This window comes from Thamnophis elegans, chromosome 5 (assembly GCF_009769535.1).
Source record: "Thamnophis elegans isolate rThaEle1 chromosome 5, rThaEle1.pri, whole genome shotgun sequence".
In the NCBI taxonomy this organism is placed as follows: domain Eukaryota; kingdom Metazoa; phylum Chordata; class Lepidosauria; order Squamata; family Colubridae; genus Thamnophis; species Thamnophis elegans.
The window spans coordinates 64981451-65000363 of record NC_045545.1 but is presented as its reverse complement, the minus strand read 5'-3'; the positions used below and the strand labels follow the sequence as shown (position 1 = coordinate 65000363).

General features: G+C 40.0%; 1 protein-coding gene across 1 annotated transcript in view; it reads right to left on the bottom strand.

The window, feature by feature from the left end:
- Nucleotides 1-18913, bottom strand: part of LOC116509438 (centrosome-associated protein CEP250-like) — a 100180-nt gene that overhangs the window by 35643 nt on the left and 45624 nt on the right. The window contains exons 31-44 of the mRNA XM_032218595.1: nt 18762-18828; nt 18319-18453; nt 17924-18074; nt 16202-16356; nt 13876-14312; nt 13515-13594; nt 13041-13180; nt 6186-6368; nt 5663-5719; nt 3646-3728; nt 3146-3311; nt 2627-2733; nt 2133-2393; nt 1132-1228 (exon numbers count right to left, since the gene is read on the bottom strand). Coding sequence (XP_032074486.1) covers nt 1132-1228; nt 2133-2393; nt 2627-2733; nt 3146-3311; nt 3646-3728; nt 5663-5719; nt 6186-6368; nt 13041-13180; nt 13515-13594; nt 13876-14312; nt 16202-16356; nt 17924-18074; nt 18319-18453; nt 18762-18828 — 2119 coding nt within the window. The remainder of the gene's footprint in view (nt 1-1131; nt 1229-2132; nt 2394-2626; nt 2734-3145; nt 3312-3645; nt 3729-5662; nt 5720-6185; nt 6369-13040; nt 13181-13514; nt 13595-13875; nt 14313-16201; nt 16357-17923; nt 18075-18318; nt 18454-18761; nt 18829-18913) is intronic.

Below are 18913 nucleotides of genomic sequence, written 5' to 3'. Positions count from 1 at the left end.
CTAAAATATCGGCATATCTTAAAGACCATTCAAATGAGAGATATAAACGAGACTGGAAAAAATGGATTGACTATATACAAAACAAATACAGGACTAAGAAATTACAGATAGCCTATGCTTAAGATTAGGAATAATCTAAACTGCTTAAAGTTAGTGCAACAGAAAGAAGCTGAGTTTAATGCAGAGATGTTATTAACTTCTTTTTTTTATTTCCTTTGTCTTAATATATTTTAGACTGTATTTGTTAAAAACCTATACCGTGTATGGGCTCTGGGAAGTCGGGGGGCAGGGGGGGGTGTTAGGCGGGAGGGGGGGAGGGGGGATATATAGTATGTGTTAGATTTTAAAGTAACGCGACTGCACTTGTATACTGTTGCTCTTTAATTTCACTGTAAAAATAGGACAAGCTGAATATATTAATAGATAGTAGAAATACACCGAAGGGAGGAGTAGAGGGATAGAAGAAAGAGGGGGAGAGAGGGTGGGAGAGAGGATGGGAGGGAGGGTGAGAAGGAAGGGAGGGAGTGTACTGGGAGAGAGGAGTGGTAGAGGGGGAGAGGAAGTAAGGTAGAGGGGAATGTTGGAGGGAAGATGGAAAGTTGGAGGGGGGCGAAAGAAAGGGTGTATGGAGGGTCGAAGAGGTACATTGGGTTTCTATTTTGGGGGGTATTGTTGACAAGAGGAATGGCTGTGTTTATTGTTTAATGTTATATGGCCCCGGTTATGCACAGTATATATGTGACTGTACGAAATGAAAATGGAAAATAAAAACACATTTACAAAAAAAAAAAAAGTTATATTCAGTTTACATATTGCATACATGTTTTCAAACTCCATTAGCAAAAATAATTTGACTTTATACCTGCCTAACCTATTTTCCCATTGCTATAGTATAATTATATAAACATTAGGTATTTAGTGTTGTAGCAAATAGTACATTTCTCTCCAAAACGTCTTGTGCTCCAACATTTAACTTGTGAAAGCAGTTATCACTAAAATTGCATGAAGTAAGACTGTATAACTTTGAGTTTTTAATCAATGAACTGAATATTTTTTTGGCTTTGGAAAGCCTCCTAAATGATAACAAACCAAGGAACTGAGTATCTCTTCTCTAACTCCTTGACAACATACCAGAATTTCCACCATCTCTCTTAGAGCCTTCACCGTCTTCTCCTTATCTTCATTCTGCTGATGAGACTCTTCAAGCAAAGCAGTCAACTCCAGCACTCTAAAAAGAGAACAGCAATATTTACAGACTAAGATATTTTGGCTAGCACAATTTTACCTTGTTGCTTCTAAAAGTGGCTCATTGTCCCTGAAAGCTCAAGATAAGAATGAAAATCCTGCACATACTTTTATGCATTTAGAAATCCCAGCAGAACCCCCATTTGTAAAATGGGGGAGGATCTAATTATATAATTTACATTAATCTTTTGAAAAAAGCAAAACTTTACAATATTTGTTACCATTTGCAGTTTGATAAACTTTCCAAAGCCAAAGAAGGATTCCTGTATCCATTTTCTCAGTGTGTTAAAGCAGAACTTTTCTGTGGACAGAATATTCCTACAGGAACTAAATGCCACCATCTGGAAACCAAGTTCCCTTTTCAATACATCACTAATTGTGATATAGTGGCCCAAGATTTTACTTACATACACACTTTTAATAGAGAAAACATCTCCAATCTCCAAAATTATATTACCGGTACTTTAAAATATAGCTTATGTATATATAAAGCCATGCATTTTATTTTATTTTCCCTGAATACTATTGTTCATATATCACAATTATCAGAAGATCTGCATTGTTATCAAGGGAGAATGAATCATATTGATTAGTTATTTGGGCCAATAGTAAATGCATCAAAGTATTCAAAAATTTATGAAGAAAGATAGTGTATTCCCCTTATGGAAGCTTAGTTTTGCCATACATCAGTATAACCCTAGCAAACCCATATTCTATTAACACCATCTTTCCAATTTTCCCTACTAAATTCTTATTTGGTATAATTCATTCATACTATTAACAAAACTGTCTTCCTTGATAAAGTCGTGACACTAACAGTCAGTATAATTTGAATAAAGAATTACAACCAGTGACAGCAATTAGCAGACCTTTTAAATAGAACTTACCTGCTCTGAAGATCTTCCTCTGAAAAATCTCCTTTGACCTGTGATGTTATAATTTTTTTTGCTTGCTGGTGTTTTTCTTTCTCCACATCTATTTTCTCCAATTTTTTACCAAGTTGTTGCCGTTCCTGCAGCTGGCATCTTAGGACTGACTGTTCCAAATTTTTGGTCTCCCAAAACTGTGCATGCGAGCTCACATGGAAACAATTGATCAATACAGAGCCGTAAAGCCTCACTTGGTCAGCTTTTATTTCAGACAGATCCCTGGAGTAAAAATAAATAATACTAAATTCTACCAATCTATTGATAGTGGAACTCAACCACTAGTAAACCAAATGTCTTCAGAGGAGAGATGGAGTAGGTAAGAATTTTCCTTCCTATACAGCAGTGAAAGAAACATATCATAATTCCTTCACTGATACATAGAAAAAGGATATTTCCATATACAATTTAATTGTATACAATTTTATCTGATAGAGGAATCCATTCCTTTTCACCTGTCGGTTGCGGTCTTCATTTCCAAAAAATGCCGACGTAATGTTACCACTTGCCGCCAAATGCCAAGGATACGATCATGTTCGGATTGCCTATAGTGTTCAAACAGCTAGAAACAAGAAAATTACAAGTGGCAACACTTGTGATAAACATGTTTTATCCCACCACAGTAATTTGGAATATACTTTTTCAAAGAAAAAAAAATCTTTTAAACCTTATACCCTTAAACTTTATCCTTACTATTCTTTTTCTGTAATATGAATCAACTTTCAAGAATGGCTATAGTTGATCAATTATTAAAAAAGGAAAGCATTTGGTTCCCATCTCCCAAAGATCTAGTAATCTTTGACTTCTAGAATCATATACATTTGTTTATAACAGTTTGATTTCTTAATGTTTATCAGCAAATATCTGTTCAAGCTGAAGCATGGCGAATTTCTATTTGACTGGAATACAAGATTGTCTAGGAAAAAATTACTCTCCTTATATTTTCCGTAATCTTACTACAAATACATTCTTACCTCCCGTTCTTTGCGCCAGTCACTCTCTTTGTGCTCTAATTCAGTTTTGGCTCTTGTCCAATCATCTGTCAATTTATTGATATCTTCCTGGAGTGCCCCATTCACTTCATTGGCTTTGTCCAAGTGTTTCCGAAGCAAGATATTAACTCTACCCAAATTCTCACATCTGATATTTAAAAGTGATAGTTTAAACAAATAAGCATGAGTCTGAGAAGGTGAGCTAGCATCAGTACAAATACTCCTTATTTAGCAACCAAAATCGGGACTGACAATTTGACCATTAAGTTAATCAGTTGCTAACAATTATGCTTATGATGTTCAGGTTTCCTTTGTTTTATGGACTTGTGAAGGTCATAAATACAAGGAATAGATGTAAAATTACTTTTTCATCACTTTTGTAATTGCAAACAGTCACTAAACAAAGCAATCACAAAGCAAGGGGTACCTTTATTGTAATTGTACTGTTACTCAACACACTTCTACAATTAGGTTTAATTTACCTCTGTTGTTCTTCTTCCAAATGAACCAAAACATTTTCTAGATTCTGTTCCACTTTGTGATCCCGTAGATGTAGATGAGAATCCTTTGTGAGAAAGCAAAGCCTTAATTAAACATCAGATTATAAAACACTGATCAAATGGATAATCAATAGCATAGTACTAAGCCATATTCATTTAATTACAATTAAACTAAGTGCATGGCTCTGAAGTGGGGATGGTTATCAGAATCCAGAAAACAGTGCTATCTATGCTAAATACTGATAATAGGACTGGGAGAGAGATGCAGGATCTAAAAGTGCCCAAAGCATAAAAGTATAGGAAGGTTTAGTTTGTTATGTCAAAACACATAACATGAGGATTCCAGGGGACCTATAGAAATGCACAGAATACGGCATCAAAGAAGAACACCCAAAAGCAAATACAATTTGAAAGGTACTATTGAAACTTGGTAAAATGAAATTCATGAATGGAATGCCAGGAAAGAAGATGAAACATATTCAAAAGGAATACACCAGAGAAAAGATAACGGGGAATGGCATTATATGTGCACCCACAAACTGAGACCCAGGAATTTGAGGAGAATTCAGTCAAGAACATATTTATAAGAATACTAGAAAAGGAGTATGATTCTGAGGATCTCCAGTAAACCTCCAACAAGGTGAGGATAATGGCCTCCTGTACCAGAATTTTCAGCGGAGAATAACAATAATAATTCACTATCTGAATATAGATAGTTCTTGGCTTACAACAATTTGTTTAGCGACCATTCAAAGTTAAAATGGAACTGAAAAAAGTGACTCATAACCACTCATGACTCGTCTACACACTTACAATAGCAGTATTCCTGCGGTCATATGATTAAAATGTTTGTAACCGACCTGTATTCATGACAGTTGCAGCATCCTGGAATCTTGTGGTCGCTATTTGCAACCTTCTAAAAAAGTTTCTGACAAGCAAAATCAATGGGGGAAGCCGGAATCACTTAACAACCATGGGAGTCACTTAACTGCAGCAGTTTGCTTAACAACTGTGGCAAAAAAGGTCATAAAATGAGGTGTGACTTACTTAACTGTCTTCCTTAGCAACTGAAATTCTGGTCCCAATTATGGTCGTAAGTCAAGGATTACTTGAATCAGTTGGTAACAACTAAGGTTGGAAGATCCTAAAATATTCTCAATGGTCTTTCTAATTGTTTCATTGCAGGTACAGAAGAGAAAGGGAATCAGTTCTACTGAACAGTTCTTCCTTAACCAATAAAGAAGATGGTTGAAGATATAAAAGCAAAGGGAATTTTGAAAAAAAAAGTCATCTTGGGGTTCAAGTTATAGAGAAAGAGAAATTGAAAGCAAAGGAAAAGTACAAGGTGGGATCCCATGGATACAAAGCCCAGGACAAAAGATGGTGCGGACAGAAGAGAATCTTTGTAGCTCAGAACTGTGGAGTCCTTGGTGCTTTCTGAGCCTGGTTATTTGCTTGCAGATGTTTCATTACCCAACTAGATAATGTCATCAATGCTAGTGAGAGCTGGGAAACTTTAACTGGAAAACAATGAACATCCTAGACCAAACTAAATCCAAAAACGGTAGGGAATTCCTGGAAGCTTGGCATTCAGACAAAGCCATCAACTGACACACATAAATTAACCATATTTAAACACTGTTCAAAAGACCCACAAAAAGCTAAAAAGGAAACAAAAAGATCAGAACACATCCCTTCCAGCAGCCAACACCCAAATAAGCAGGGGTTATCACCAGACACCAGACAAACAAGCAGAAAACAATACTGTAATCAAGGGACTACCAAGGAAAAAAACCACACCCACCAACACTGAAAGGCAAGTTCTCTTACATAAAGAAGGAGCAAACCTCACACTCACTAGCACTGTTATCTTCAGATAATAAAATGTCTGCAAGCAAGCAACCAAGCTAAGTATTTCATAGGATGTAACTTCATGCACCTTCCTCTCTTTTGCATGGCACACCATTAGTAACACATAATTACAAAAATCATTACTCACACTGTTGGATTCCAGACGATTTTCTAATTCTTTGCACCAATTTCGATATTTCAAAACCTGCAAACAGAAAATTAGTGTACATCTTTTTGTGTGCACATTTAAACAGTTTCACATTTGTTACCAATTAAGGCATTTTCCCTGCTTTCTCATCTATAAGTAGATGCCTACATACATATATTCACTTATAAATTCCAGTTTTAGAACAAATTTTAAGCACAAACTGGTCATTTTTAAATATATCTTTTACATTTATATTCTGCTTTTCTTTCAGCAACTTAACAGTAGTATTACCACTGCCAATTTTATCCTCACAACCATTGTATTCTGGGAAAGGTTAAGCTGAAAGACAGGATTGTCCACAAATTGCTTAGTAATTTCCATAACTGAGTGGGAATTTGAATAACATTTTCCTCCATTCTTGCACAGTCCCATTAACACCTCTGTAACTCTTTTATTTATTTGTGCATCTAAGAAGATAACCACTTTCTTTTGGATGTCACTAGTTACAGAATTGCTTTTTTACCTTTGCCTGCAGCTTTCGAACAAGTATTGCCTGATGTTGTTGTGCTTCATGGGAACTTTGCAATTTCTGCCGATAGGATGCACACTTTTCCATCATCTGCTGATGTAATACTGTTATTTGGTCATCTGGCAACAAAATGCCCCTCTGTATTTTCATGCTGTTTAGTCTGTTCTCTTCTTCCATCTGTAAGGAAAAAAATCTATCTGAGCAAGGTTGATTCCTTTCCTCTGGAAGCCAAATCTGCTCTTGACAGCCTGTTCTTTTCAATAACAGAAACAAGCATTCTGTTTTGGCATTCTTTTAACAGATAAAATAGGTAAGATAACCCGGGACAGAAACTAGTCTGTTTTGTGTCCAGTACACGAATGGAAAATTACAGGCGTTTAATATAACCCACAGAAGTGGGGGGAAAATAGGTATTTACAAAAACTAACTCCTCTAAAGTTCAGAAATTAGTCCGCAGGTCCACAAACCTAATATTTAGCATCTACCCGTATACGTTCTTATAATCTCGGGGACCGCAAGACTTTTACTCCCAGGCTCGCTAATGCCACTGAGCATGGATCTCAGGTAAAGTCCGGAACAGCCCTCCCGGCTCTCGCCCAGAAGTTGGGATGCAGTTGCCTTTCTGCTCCTCCTCACCTGTGAGGCAGCGAGCAGGTGAGGGGGGGGGGAGTAGAGAAGTAGGCCAGACGCTACGAATCAGCTGAGCGATATATTTCCCGAGCTTGCTTGCAGGAGCACTAAGCCAAAAAAACCATAAAAATCCAGAAGCGACTTGTGGGAAATAGAGTTCACTTCAAGGCGGTTGTAATTAAAGCTGCCCTTGAAAAACAACGTTACCCGTGAGCCCTTGGGCTCCGCTTCTGTACTTCTCCGCTGCCTCCTATTGGTTTGAAGGGAAGATGACGTTGGTGCGGAACAGCGGGAAGATGAAAGTGTTTGTTTTTAAAAACTTTCTCGTTCTAATTGGTCAACGTAGCTCGTGTTTTAACTGAACTGGGCATTTCAGGGCCCAGATGTCCACCACTATAAACGTCCCTGGAGGCTGCTTGAGCTGCAAATGGAAGGAGAAAAACCTTCATGCTAGTATATAATATATAAACTGGCGGAATGATTAGAAAGAAGGTAGTTTATAACCATCCTGAAGATTCATTCGAACTCCCCCATGTTCAAATATGTCTGAACATTAGAAACAAAACCATATAACGTTTTCTCACACACACACACACACACACACACACACACAGACCCGGGTTAGACGAAAGCTTCGCCGTTGCGCAACCCAGGACGTCAATTTATTTAAGGTCCTCAAAATTGCTCCGTTTTGGCGGGACGGAAACAACCCACCGAAATCAGGCTTTCAATTCTGAGAGAAAGCCACTACCTGTCGCCGCCCCCCTTGATAACTAACGGAGGGCGGGGCGAGGGCCGGAAGTTCGTCGTGTCTTCTGGTTCGTGGGTGGGGGAGTGTCCATCATGGAGTCGCTCTGGAGGCTGAAGCGGTTCGATGCCTTCCCCAAGACGCTTGAAGATTTTCGGGTGAAGACCTGTGGCGGCGCTTTCGGTGAGGGACCGCCGGCTGCCCGAGGACTACAGGACTCAAGAGGGCTGCGGTTGGGAGGGAGACAAGCGGGGCGCCTCTTGGGGAGATCCTTGCTAGTTGAAAGCGGTCCTAAGTTGAGGCATCTAGGGTTTGTTGCACATGCAAGCAGATAGGATCAGCGTAATGTTTCACGTGTGAACGGAAAAGAGTTTGGCGCATCTGTTATCGTTTGGTCTTGGCGATTGTTTGCGAAGTTGGATCTTTTCGCAGCTTTATGATATTGTAATATTGAAAAGTATCGAGGCTGCTGAACTTAAATGTGATTTTTCTTCTGTGTTGTGTTTTCCTACCTAACGTTTTCTCAATGCCCGCAACAGCATCAATTACGAAGGCAGTATGTGTTGTTATGTGTGCATTGAATGTGTATGTGAGGAAATCGTTTAAAGAAAATCCAGCCTAGGCAGTTAGTGTTTCCATTTCTTTAAAAGGCAAATTAGTCTTTAAGAATGCACAGAATAGCCAGGATTGTGAAGTGATTGCTTGGTACAGCTTTGGTACCACTTGCTGGTAAGGAACCTAAATGTATTTTTGTAGCAATCTAATGAGCTGTTGACTCTCTTGAGAAGAAAAAAAATCAGACTCAGTAAACCATCTTATTCATGGTATTTTCTCCAGTCTAGAACCATATGGTAGATTGGATTTGTTTTGCACTTGGATCTTTCAGCCTTTGCCAGATGTTCTGCGTCATTTAATACTCAGTAAAAATCCAATGACTTCTATTGAGGACTGGTAAAAGAAGTCAAATTATCTTATAATGGCTTTCTTTATCATTGCTTATTTTTATTAAAGTACAGTAATCTATACTCTTTTAAAGTAACACAAAGATGAGACAAAGAATCAGAATTAATCTTCCAGAGAAAATGAATGGATGCTTTTTGGTGATTCCATTGCTTGTTTAAAATTTAAATGTTCTGAAATATAACATCTCAAAAGTATTTTAAATCTTTTAAAATATATATTTTAAAATACATAATCTCTTTTAGGAGTATTTCTTTTTGCTATATAGTACTTGCCATAATTTGTTTTTCACTTGTATTGATCCAAGCTTTTTCTGAGTCTTTTGCTTCCCAAATGAAATATATGCATTGCTTTTTAAGCATCTTTTTGAAAAGGCAAGTTGATTGCTTCTGCTGGCAATGTTCAGCTGTCCTCTGGGACCTCTTTGAGGCTCAGAACACATTCACCAGATTGCATATCAAAAGTCAACAAGATGAAGGAAGACTTTAAAGAAAGCTTGCATCCTTCTTGGAAGAAAATAATAGCAGCCTTCCACAGAGAATGAACATTTGCATGCAAAAGTCATAATAATATCTTATAAATAATCATATAAAATATGTGTTTTATTGTATAGCTTTTAAAAATTATGGCGAGAATCAGGGGAATGAGAATAATGAGCCGGATTACACACCGGAGCACCCAAGCCCCAGGGAAGGAGCCCATCCTCGTGGGAATGGTTTCCGCTGGACCTGCGGCTTGCCAAGGGCTGGAAGGCTCATGTACTGCAGAGGGCGGCAGAGATAAGGGTGGGTGACAAGAAGCAGAGTAGAAAGGGGCAACAAAAGGCATCTCTGGAGCCTGAGACTTCCCGCCCTTCCACCTGTGGAACCGCACCAGCCATATTGCAGTGAAATGGGCGGCCGTGCCTGCGGGTGGCAGCTGCTGCTCCCGGCTCTGCTGCTCCTCGGCGGCGCCCAGGGTGAGCTTCAAGGTTAGCGCTCCATTCCGACGAGGCTACGGGGAATCTCGAAGGGTTGAACCCCGGGCCTCTGCCCAACCGCCTTTGCCCTGGTCACCTAATCCGTGAGGATGGGTCTGCGTCTTGAAGACCGCAGTCCGGGAATTCCTTTCCTCAATCCCCCCTCCTGGGCCCTTAAGTCGGAGACCCGCATGCCTGGTTCCTCTGGACACGCAAGGCGAGGGCGCGGGGAAACGGAGCTAAAGGGGAGGGAGGTCAGCATGCCCGGGTCAGCGGGGCGCAATGCTCCAGCAGCAGAGGAGAAACACCTTCAATTTCTTCCCATGGTTTTTTCCCCCAGCTCAGTCAGGGAAGGTGGAAAACCTCCCCGGAGTCCTTGCTCCGCCGGTAGCATGTGTCGGGTTGCAATTGTGGATTTCCACACGCCTTTTTCCGTAGAAAGTCAGACACTGATTTTCAGTGGCCTGAGTCTTTTGGAAAGTCCTGCAGCGGGGATGGAGGAGGCGGAGGGGCGAGGCAGCAGAGCGCGGCGAGAAGCAACACCCCTGCCGCTGTGTCCCACAAGCGTCTCACATTTATGTCCGCCATAAACGCGAGACGCCTGTCGGACACAGCGGCGGGGACGTTGCTTCTCGCCGCTGCTGCACTCTTGCCTCACCAACGGTAACTCTCACCGCACGTCACTGCAACACATACTGCCTTCGTAATTGATGCTGTTGCAGGCATTGAGAAAACGTTAGGTAGGAAAACACAACACAGAAGAAAAATCACATTTAAGTTCAGCAGCCTCGATACTTTTCAATATCACAATATCACCAAGCTGCGAAAAGATCCAACTTCGCAAACAATCGCCAAGACCAAACGATAACAGATGCGCCAAACTCTTTTCCGTTCACACGTGAAACATTACGCTGATCCTATCTGCTTGCATGTGCAACAAACCCTAGATGCCTCAACTTAGGACCGCTTTCAACTAGCAAGGATCTCCCCAAGAGGCGCCCCGCTTGTCTCCCTCCCAACCGCAGCCCTCTTGAGTCCTGTAGTCCTCGGGCAGCCGGCGGTCCCTCACCGAAAGCGCCGCCACAGGTCTTCACCCGAAAATCTTCAAGCGTCTTGGGGAAGGCATCGAACCGCTTCAGCCTCCAGAGCGACTCCATGATGGACACTCCCCCACCCACGAACCAGAAGACACGACGAACTTCCGGCCCTCGCCCCGCCCTCCGTTAGTTATCAAGGGGGGCGGCGACAGGTAGTGGCTTTCTCTCAGAATTGAAAGCCTGATTTCGGTGGGTTGTTTCCGTCCCGCCAAAACGGAGCAATTTTGAGGACCTTAAATAAATTGACGTCCTGGGTTGCGCAACGGCGAAGCTTTCGTCTAACTAGGGCCTAAGAAATGTTATATGCTTTTGTTTCTAATGTTCAGACAGGTTTGGACATGGGGGAGTTCGAATGAATCTTCAGGATGGTTATAAACTACCTTCTTTCTAATCATTCCGCCAGTTTATATATGATATACTAGCACTCCTTCCATTTGCAACTCTCAAGAAGCCCCTAGGGACGTTTATAGTGGTGGTCATCTGGGTCCTAAAATGCCCAGTTCAGTTAGTAAGATGTGTGCTGTGCCGCTGAAGTTCTCTAATTGTAGAGGAGCAAAGGATTCTTGAGAACATGATAAGCAACCATGGACCACTAGTTGCAAAAAGTGGTGGCATACAGGTGAAACTCGAAAAATAAGAATATCGTGCAAAAGTTCATTTATTTCAGTAATGCAACTTAAAAGGTGAAACTAATATATGAGATAAGACTCATTACATGCAAAGCAAGATAGTTCAAGCCGTGATTTGTCATAATTGTGATGATTATGGCGTACAGCTTATTAAAACTCAAATCCACAATCTCAGAAAATTAGAATATTACATGCAATTAATAAAACAAGGATTGTGCATAGAACAATAGCGGACCTCTGAAAAGTATAAGCATGCATATGTACTCAGTACTTGGTTTGGGCCCCTTTTGCAGCAATTACTGCCTCTATGCGGTGTGGCATGGAAGCTATCAGCCTGTGGCACTGCTGAGGTGTTAAGGAAGACCAGGATGCTTCAATAGCAGCCTTCAGCTCTTCTGCATTGTTCGGTCTCATGTCTCTCCTCTTTATCTTGGCAATGCCCCATAGATTCTCTGTGGGGTTCAGATCAGGCGAGTTTGCTGGCCAATCAAGCACAGTAATCCCAGTCATTGAACCAGGTTTTGGTGCTTTTGGCAGTGTGGGCAACTGGAAAATGAAGTCAGCATTCCCATAAAGTTCGTCTGCAAAAGGAAGCATGAAGTGCTCTAAAATCTCCTGGTAAATGGCTGCGTTGACCCTGGTCTTAATGAAGCACAGTGGTCCAAAGTCCTGTTGCTCCTTGGTCCAAAGTCCTCTTTTCTGATGAGAGCAACTTTTGCCAAAAGTACCTAAAACTGGTTCAATGTCTGTGGAATTAGTGTGCTTGATTGGCCTCTCCATTCTTCCTCCATACTCTGGGTCCTTGGTTTCCAAACGAGATGCAAAAGTTGCTCTCATCAGAAAAGAGGACTTTGGACCAATATGGAGGTTGGGAGGACTCCATTTTCAGCCACAATGGCCTCCAGCAACCCTCTACCAGTGAAAACAGAACTCAGGGAAGTCTGTGACAGCCTCCCCAAGCTCCGTTTTCACTGGCAGAGGGCTGCAGGAGGCTGTCATGGCTGAAAACTGAGCTTTGATGAGTGACATTGAGCTGGTCATGGCCACCCCATGAGGTCAAATACAACCCTGATGTGGTCTCCAATGAAATGTAATTCTCCTCCTGGTGTCATCTGCAAGGTGTTGTCCCCTTACAGGCCTCCGTACCTAACATTCTTCAATTTCTTCAGCTGGGCCTTGACAAGGGACTGTCCCCAAACACTCTTTGTTGTCAGGTGGCGGCTTTGTCCTCGGTGATATCCATTGCTGCATCTAAGCCGCTCTCACACCAGTCTCTTATACGCCGGTTTCTCAGGGTTGCAACCAATCTCAAGCTCCCTACTGTCCATAGATTCCCGTCCTGGGATATAACCAAAATTCTGAATGCCTTGACAAGGTCTCCTTTCGAGCCTCTGCACTTAGTCTCTTTGCACCATCTCACAATCAAGGTTGTCTTTCTTGTCGCAGTCACTACAGCCAGGAGAGTTTCCGAACTAGCAGTCCTGTGAATCAGGCAGGAGTTATGCATCTTCCATCCTGAAAGCGTGGTTCTCTGCCTGGACCCAACATTTATTCCTAAGGTGAACTTAATGTTTCATAGAGCGCAGGAATTGGTGCTTCCTGACTTTTGCCCCAACCCAGGAAAGGATCTCAGGAAATTAAATCTAGATCTAGAAGAGACGGTTCAGACTTTGAAATTCCAAGAAGAAAAGCTTCAAAAACTACAAGAGTTATCAGAAGGCCAAAAAACAATAATTGAAAGCCTATCTCTGAATTTGGAGGAAAAAATCAAGGAAACTAACATCAAAGAGGAGAAAATTCAGATTATAGAACATAATGAATCAGCACAAATTGGGGCTTTGCTGAAAGATCTAGAAGACCTGAAAATAAAGATGAATGAAAAAGATTGGGAACTTGCATCTCAAAAACAGCTACTTCAAGAATGGGAAGAACAAGGGGGAAAGCATGAGAAAGCTCTTTGTACAAGCCTAGAACACATGAAAGCCATTATTAAGGACAAAGAAAGGGAAATAGATTCCCAGAGGGAACAGATATCAAATTTCCAATGGCTTGAAGCTCAGAAGGAAGAGCATGTCAGTGAGCTTTCTGAGAAGCAGAAGCAAATGACATTGACCCAAAGAGAACAAGAGCTCAAGGCACAAGAAAACCAAATGAAAGAAATGAAAGAAGAAATGGAAATAGAAAGAATGGCTTTTCATGAACATAGAGCAAAGACACAGGCAACTTTGGAGGAAAAGAACAGAGAATTGGAGTTCCAAAGGAAGCATGAAGAAGAAACAAAAAGCCAGACAAGAGTTCTACTTGAAGATATCCAGTACAGTTCAGGAATGCTAAAGGAGATAGATGATAATGCAGAGCTTCCAGATGAACAAATAAACCAACTGAAAAAAACAAAACTACAAGAAACTACTTTTGGTATGCTGGGACAACTCAAAATATTCTTTAAGAGGCGAAAAGAAGAAATTGACTCCCTGAAAGAGCAACATGAAAAGAATACAGAAGAGAATGTAAGGCTAATAAAAGGATTACAAGCAGAACTCCAACAAGCAAAACAAGCTTTAAAAAATGGAGAATGGCACATCAAATATTTAAAGAACAACCTCCAGCAAGTTCAACAACAGGAGGCACAGACAAAATTTATCTTGGATAAACTGCATCTTACTAGGTATTCCCTTCATGACAAAGAAAAAGAAATAAAATCCTTACAAACATGCTTCTGTTTTCAAGATTTTTAGTGAGATACTCTAAGGCAGCTGTTTGCATTTCTCTGTGATTCTCTAAATCCTTAACCTGCTCTAGCTGGTCTTTTATTTCTTCATTTCTCTTTTCTAAAATAACATTGAGCTGATCCACAATTTCCCGAAGTGCTCTTTTTACCTCTACCTCTTTCTGTGAAGCCACAAATCTCTTTTGATGAGTCTCACTTTCCTCCTGTTTATTTCTGAGAGTGGAGAGAGCTGTTTGAAGCTCTTGCTCCAGGGATTCATTCATCTTTTCCAGGGCACTTGCTCGATGTTCTGAAACTTTGACCGATTCCTGAAGAAGCTCCAACTCCCGTGTGAGCTTTTCTTTGGTCATTTGTAATGTGCTCCGCTCATTCTAAAATGCAAAAAGAATTATTTTCTTCTTGTTCAGTGTTCCACAGCTAGAAGCAGCATTCATTCAATGATAAATCCTGCACAAAATTGCTTGTCATTTTAAAAAAATGAAATGTTTGCTAAAATATGTCACTTCCAAATATACATGTTATCTATTCACAATATTCATTAGAAGGCAGCCAGTACCTGTAGATGGAGAAAATCTTTAAATTACGGTTAAGCATGTGAATCAAGCAATTCTGTTTGATGATTCCTAAAATCCTATTAATAATTCAGAATTTGAGTAATAATTTTTATGTCCATTGTGACATATTTCTAATTTATCAAGAACTATTCCATCTCTGAAGATTAATACAAGAGAACAAGCTAGAAGCAGAAAAAAATGGACCAGAAAATGGTTACTATTTTAATCACTGCTTTGTATATTAAATTTTATACAATTTATACAATATACAATTATACAATACAAATACCAAATTTTGATTAACACCGCTTTGCTTATAGAAGCAACAGGTCGACAGGGGATGCCATCGCCACTGCTCTACATATTGCACTGAGCCACCTTGAGAAATCTAGGAATTATATCAGAATTCTTTTTATAGACTATAGCTCAGCCTTTAACACCATCTTACCAGGAATTCTCATTGAAAAGTTGACTGACCTGAATTTCCCTCCCCTCACTTGTGAATGGATCAAAGACTTCCTGACGGATTGTCCACAAACAGTAAGGGTTTGGTCCTTTACATCTTCCATGCTAAGCTCAGCACAGGCTCCCCTCAGGACTGTGTGCTTAGCCCCTACCTGTACTCATTGTATACATATGACTACATATCCTCTGATCCATCCAATATCGTAATAAAGTTTGCAGACAACACAACAGTGCTGGGTCTCAAAACTGGAGGGTGCGAATCAGCATACAGGGAAAAAGTCCAGAAGGTATCTGCATGGTGCTCAAGAAATATCTTACAACTAAATACTAGTAAGACAAAGGAGATGGTGCTAGATTTCCGAAAGCACAGAGAGGAGCCTGCCCCATTGTATATCGAGGGGGGCTGTGTGGCGAGGGTTTCCTCTTTTAAATTCTTGGGAGTGCTGATTAGTCAAGATCTCACCTGGAAAAACAACATGTCTCTGGTGATTGGAAAGGCCCAACAGAGACTTCATTTCCTTAGAGTCCTGTAAAAAAATCAGGTGGAACAACGGCTAATGACCTCTTTCTATCGGTCCACCATAGAAAGTGTCCTCACATATTGCATTACAGTATGGTATGCTGGTTTAACTGCTGAGGACAGGAAGGCCCTACAGAGTGATCAATTCGGCACAAGAAACCATTGGTTGCCCTCTGACACCAATGCATGACATTGCCAGATGTCACTGTTTTAGCAGAGTAAGGAAGATACTCAGAGATGATTCACACCCTGGTCAGTGTCTCTTTGCACTTCTACCATCAGGTAGAAGACATCAAAGTATAGACAGCCAAACAAAGAGGTTTAAAGATAGTTTCTATCCTTGGGCTGTGAGACTTTTAAATACAACCACAATCACTCCATGCTAGTTTTTTTTTCCTTTTCCTTTCTTTTTTTGTTTCTGCTATAATTTTGCACCAGTGAGGTTAAAACCAATTTTGTTGTATTTAAATACAATGACAGTAAAGGTTATACTTATACTTATTAGAAAGTATGTGCTTTTGCAAAAGTGCAAAAGCTGTAAAAAAAACTTAGAAGAGAAAGACAGGTACAATAAACAACATGAAACAAGTATTTATATGCCGTCTAACCCATTATAAAATCACATCATCAAAAAAAAAAAACAGTAACTCCCTTAGAAAAAATAATGTTTTCAACAATTTATCAAAGGTAGCTGAACCTACAAAATGTCTGGTATCCTTACCACCAAGCCTTTTCTTTGTTTCTCTGTGTTTTCAAGTTTCGTTTCCAAACTGGTCACCTTTTCACATAGAGTCACATTCTCTTCCTTGAAAGCAATGACTTCTAACTTTAAGGCAGACTCTAGGGAGCTGCGTCTGCCTTCAACTACATGTTTTTCTAAAAGGAAAAAAAAGAAATAAAAAACTCTCCATCCCCTCATTATAATAGTGTCTTTTCTAACAAGAAAGTAATTTGGAGATACTTTAGAAAGTGCTAGTAGCTAATTTACTATTCAAAATAATTTTTAAAATATCAATGCATTTTCAGCACGGGATATCAAGATGTTCTGACTCAGGCTTCCTTAGAAATCAAGAAGCAAAGTCTTGATTCCTGCAGAACCTCTTTTATTTACACGACTGTGAATTCCTTTCATTCATAGTCAGCAAGGCTTAGTAAACAGTCTTTCAGAGGAATAATACAATACAGTAGCAGAGTTTGAAGGGACCTTGGAGGTCTTCTAGTCCAGTGTTTTTCAACCACTGTGCCGCGGCACACTAGTGTGCCGTGACATAGTGTAAGGTGTGCCGTGGGAGAATTACTTTATATATAGTCAATATAGGCACAGAGTTAAAAATTTTTAACATTTTGTAATGGTGGTGTGCCTCGTGATTTTTTTCATGAAAAAAGTGTGCCTTTGCACAAAAAAGGTTGAAAAACACTGTTCTAGTCCAACCCTCTGCCTAGGCAGGAAACCCTATACTGTTTCAGACAAATGACTATCCAACATCTTCTTAAAGACTTCCAGTGTTGGGGCATTCACAACTTCTGAAGGCAAGCTGTTCCACTGATTAACTGTCAGGAAATTTCTCCTCAGTTCTACATTGCTTCTCTCCTTGATTAGTTTCTACCCATCGCTTCTTGTTCTACCCTCAGGTTCCTTGGGGAATAGTTTGACTCCCTCTTCTTTGTGGTTGGAATGTTTGGAACCTTATCTCGTTTGGAGCGCTGCCAGATAATTAGTTTCCAAACGCAGGGCAAAGCAAACTTGGCACAGAGTCTCTTATAGTCACATACAGAATTTGCCAATCTTGAACCAACTGAATGAACGAATTGTTTCCTGCAAAAGCCAACTTCCCGTTTGTTCCTCTTTTGTTTCCTATCACCTCCAAAGTGCGGCTTTACTTCTAAGTTGACCCTGCTTTCTTAGTTGTTCTTGTCTTCTGGCAGCTCTGCCCATGCCACACTGGAAACAAGCTCCAGCTGTTCTTCTGCTTCACTGTGGTCTAACTCCCTTTCTGCCTCTGATGCAGAGCCCTCGTCTGAGCTTTCCTCAACCCCCAGGACTGGCCCATGTTCCTCCCCAACCTCCTCACTGTCTGATTCTGCTGCCAGCTCTGCTGACTGCCGGTGGGCCACAACACAAGGAACAAGAAAAGAAAGCATCAATAAAAAATTTCTAGGAAAAAAATAGCTCCTGAATGAAGTGCTGATTTGTTATTGAAATCATTGTTAAGAACTGATTTTCTCAAAAGTCATCAGAGAAGATAGTTTGAATCTCCTATATTTGATGGTGTCTCTGTCTTTCTGGTACCCACTACTGCTTTATAAATGGAATGTTTTTGTTACGAAGCTTGACATAACAAGTGCAATAATGAAGAGAGCTTGCTTTGCCAAGATCTTCTGTAGCTCTCAACTCTTGCTTAGGGAAACTATCACATCTTTGCGTTATCACAGTTTGTGTTACCTTCTTGGCACTGGTCCAGCCACTTTTGCAGCTCTTCGGCTTTGGCATTAATGTGTATCCTTTCTGTTTCCTTCTCACTAAGTTCTTGTTTCAACTTCTCAGAAGTCTTCCTTGCTTCATCCTGCCAAAAAAATTTCAACCCCAACACATGCTATAGGTATGCTTGAGGTAGGGAGAGCTTTATAAAAATATTTTTAATAGAAATTTTCTTGCAGCAAATTATACATTATAAATTACACTTTCCTGAAAAACACTGTATGTTGCAAACTATACATTACAAATTGACATTAAATTTGTATCCTCCCTTTTCATCCTGCCTGTTCATAAAATCTTCCCTATTGTTGTCTGTCACATCTTTGACTTTTTTATAATCCTCACAAGATTATAAGATTCACGGCCTCCAGCTTTTGTATGGTGTCTTTGGCATGTTGCTCATTCGCATGGGAAACTTCCAGATCTTGAGTTAGCTGTTCCTCATGAGCTATCAAAGTTGCCTCCTTCTGTACCATCATCTGCTTGTGTGAGTTCTTCTATGGAGGAAAACAATAAAACTTGGACGTAGGAACAAGGATAACTCTGAGATAAGAAATACCTCATAGACAAAATAAAAGACAAACTGGGAAAAGTTAATTAAATAGACAAAAAAATAAAATATTAGTTTTACGCAAGTAAAGGAAAAATTAAGGCAGGTTATTCCAAATAATGCAAGAAAGAGGCCAATGTATTAGAAAAAATAAAACACTGAAAGTAGGTTTTATTCTAAAAATACTACTGTACATCGATAAGATAGATACTGACAATAAAGAGAAAAATAAAAAGGAATTGTTGTGGATGATACCTGGCTAATGATTTCCTGCACTTCTTGTTTCTGCTCTGCAAGGATCTTTTCTGCCTGATTTACGCCACTGTAAATAATAATATAAATATGAGTATAAATATAAGTATGTGTAAATATAAATATAATAAATATTATAAATATTATATTATAAA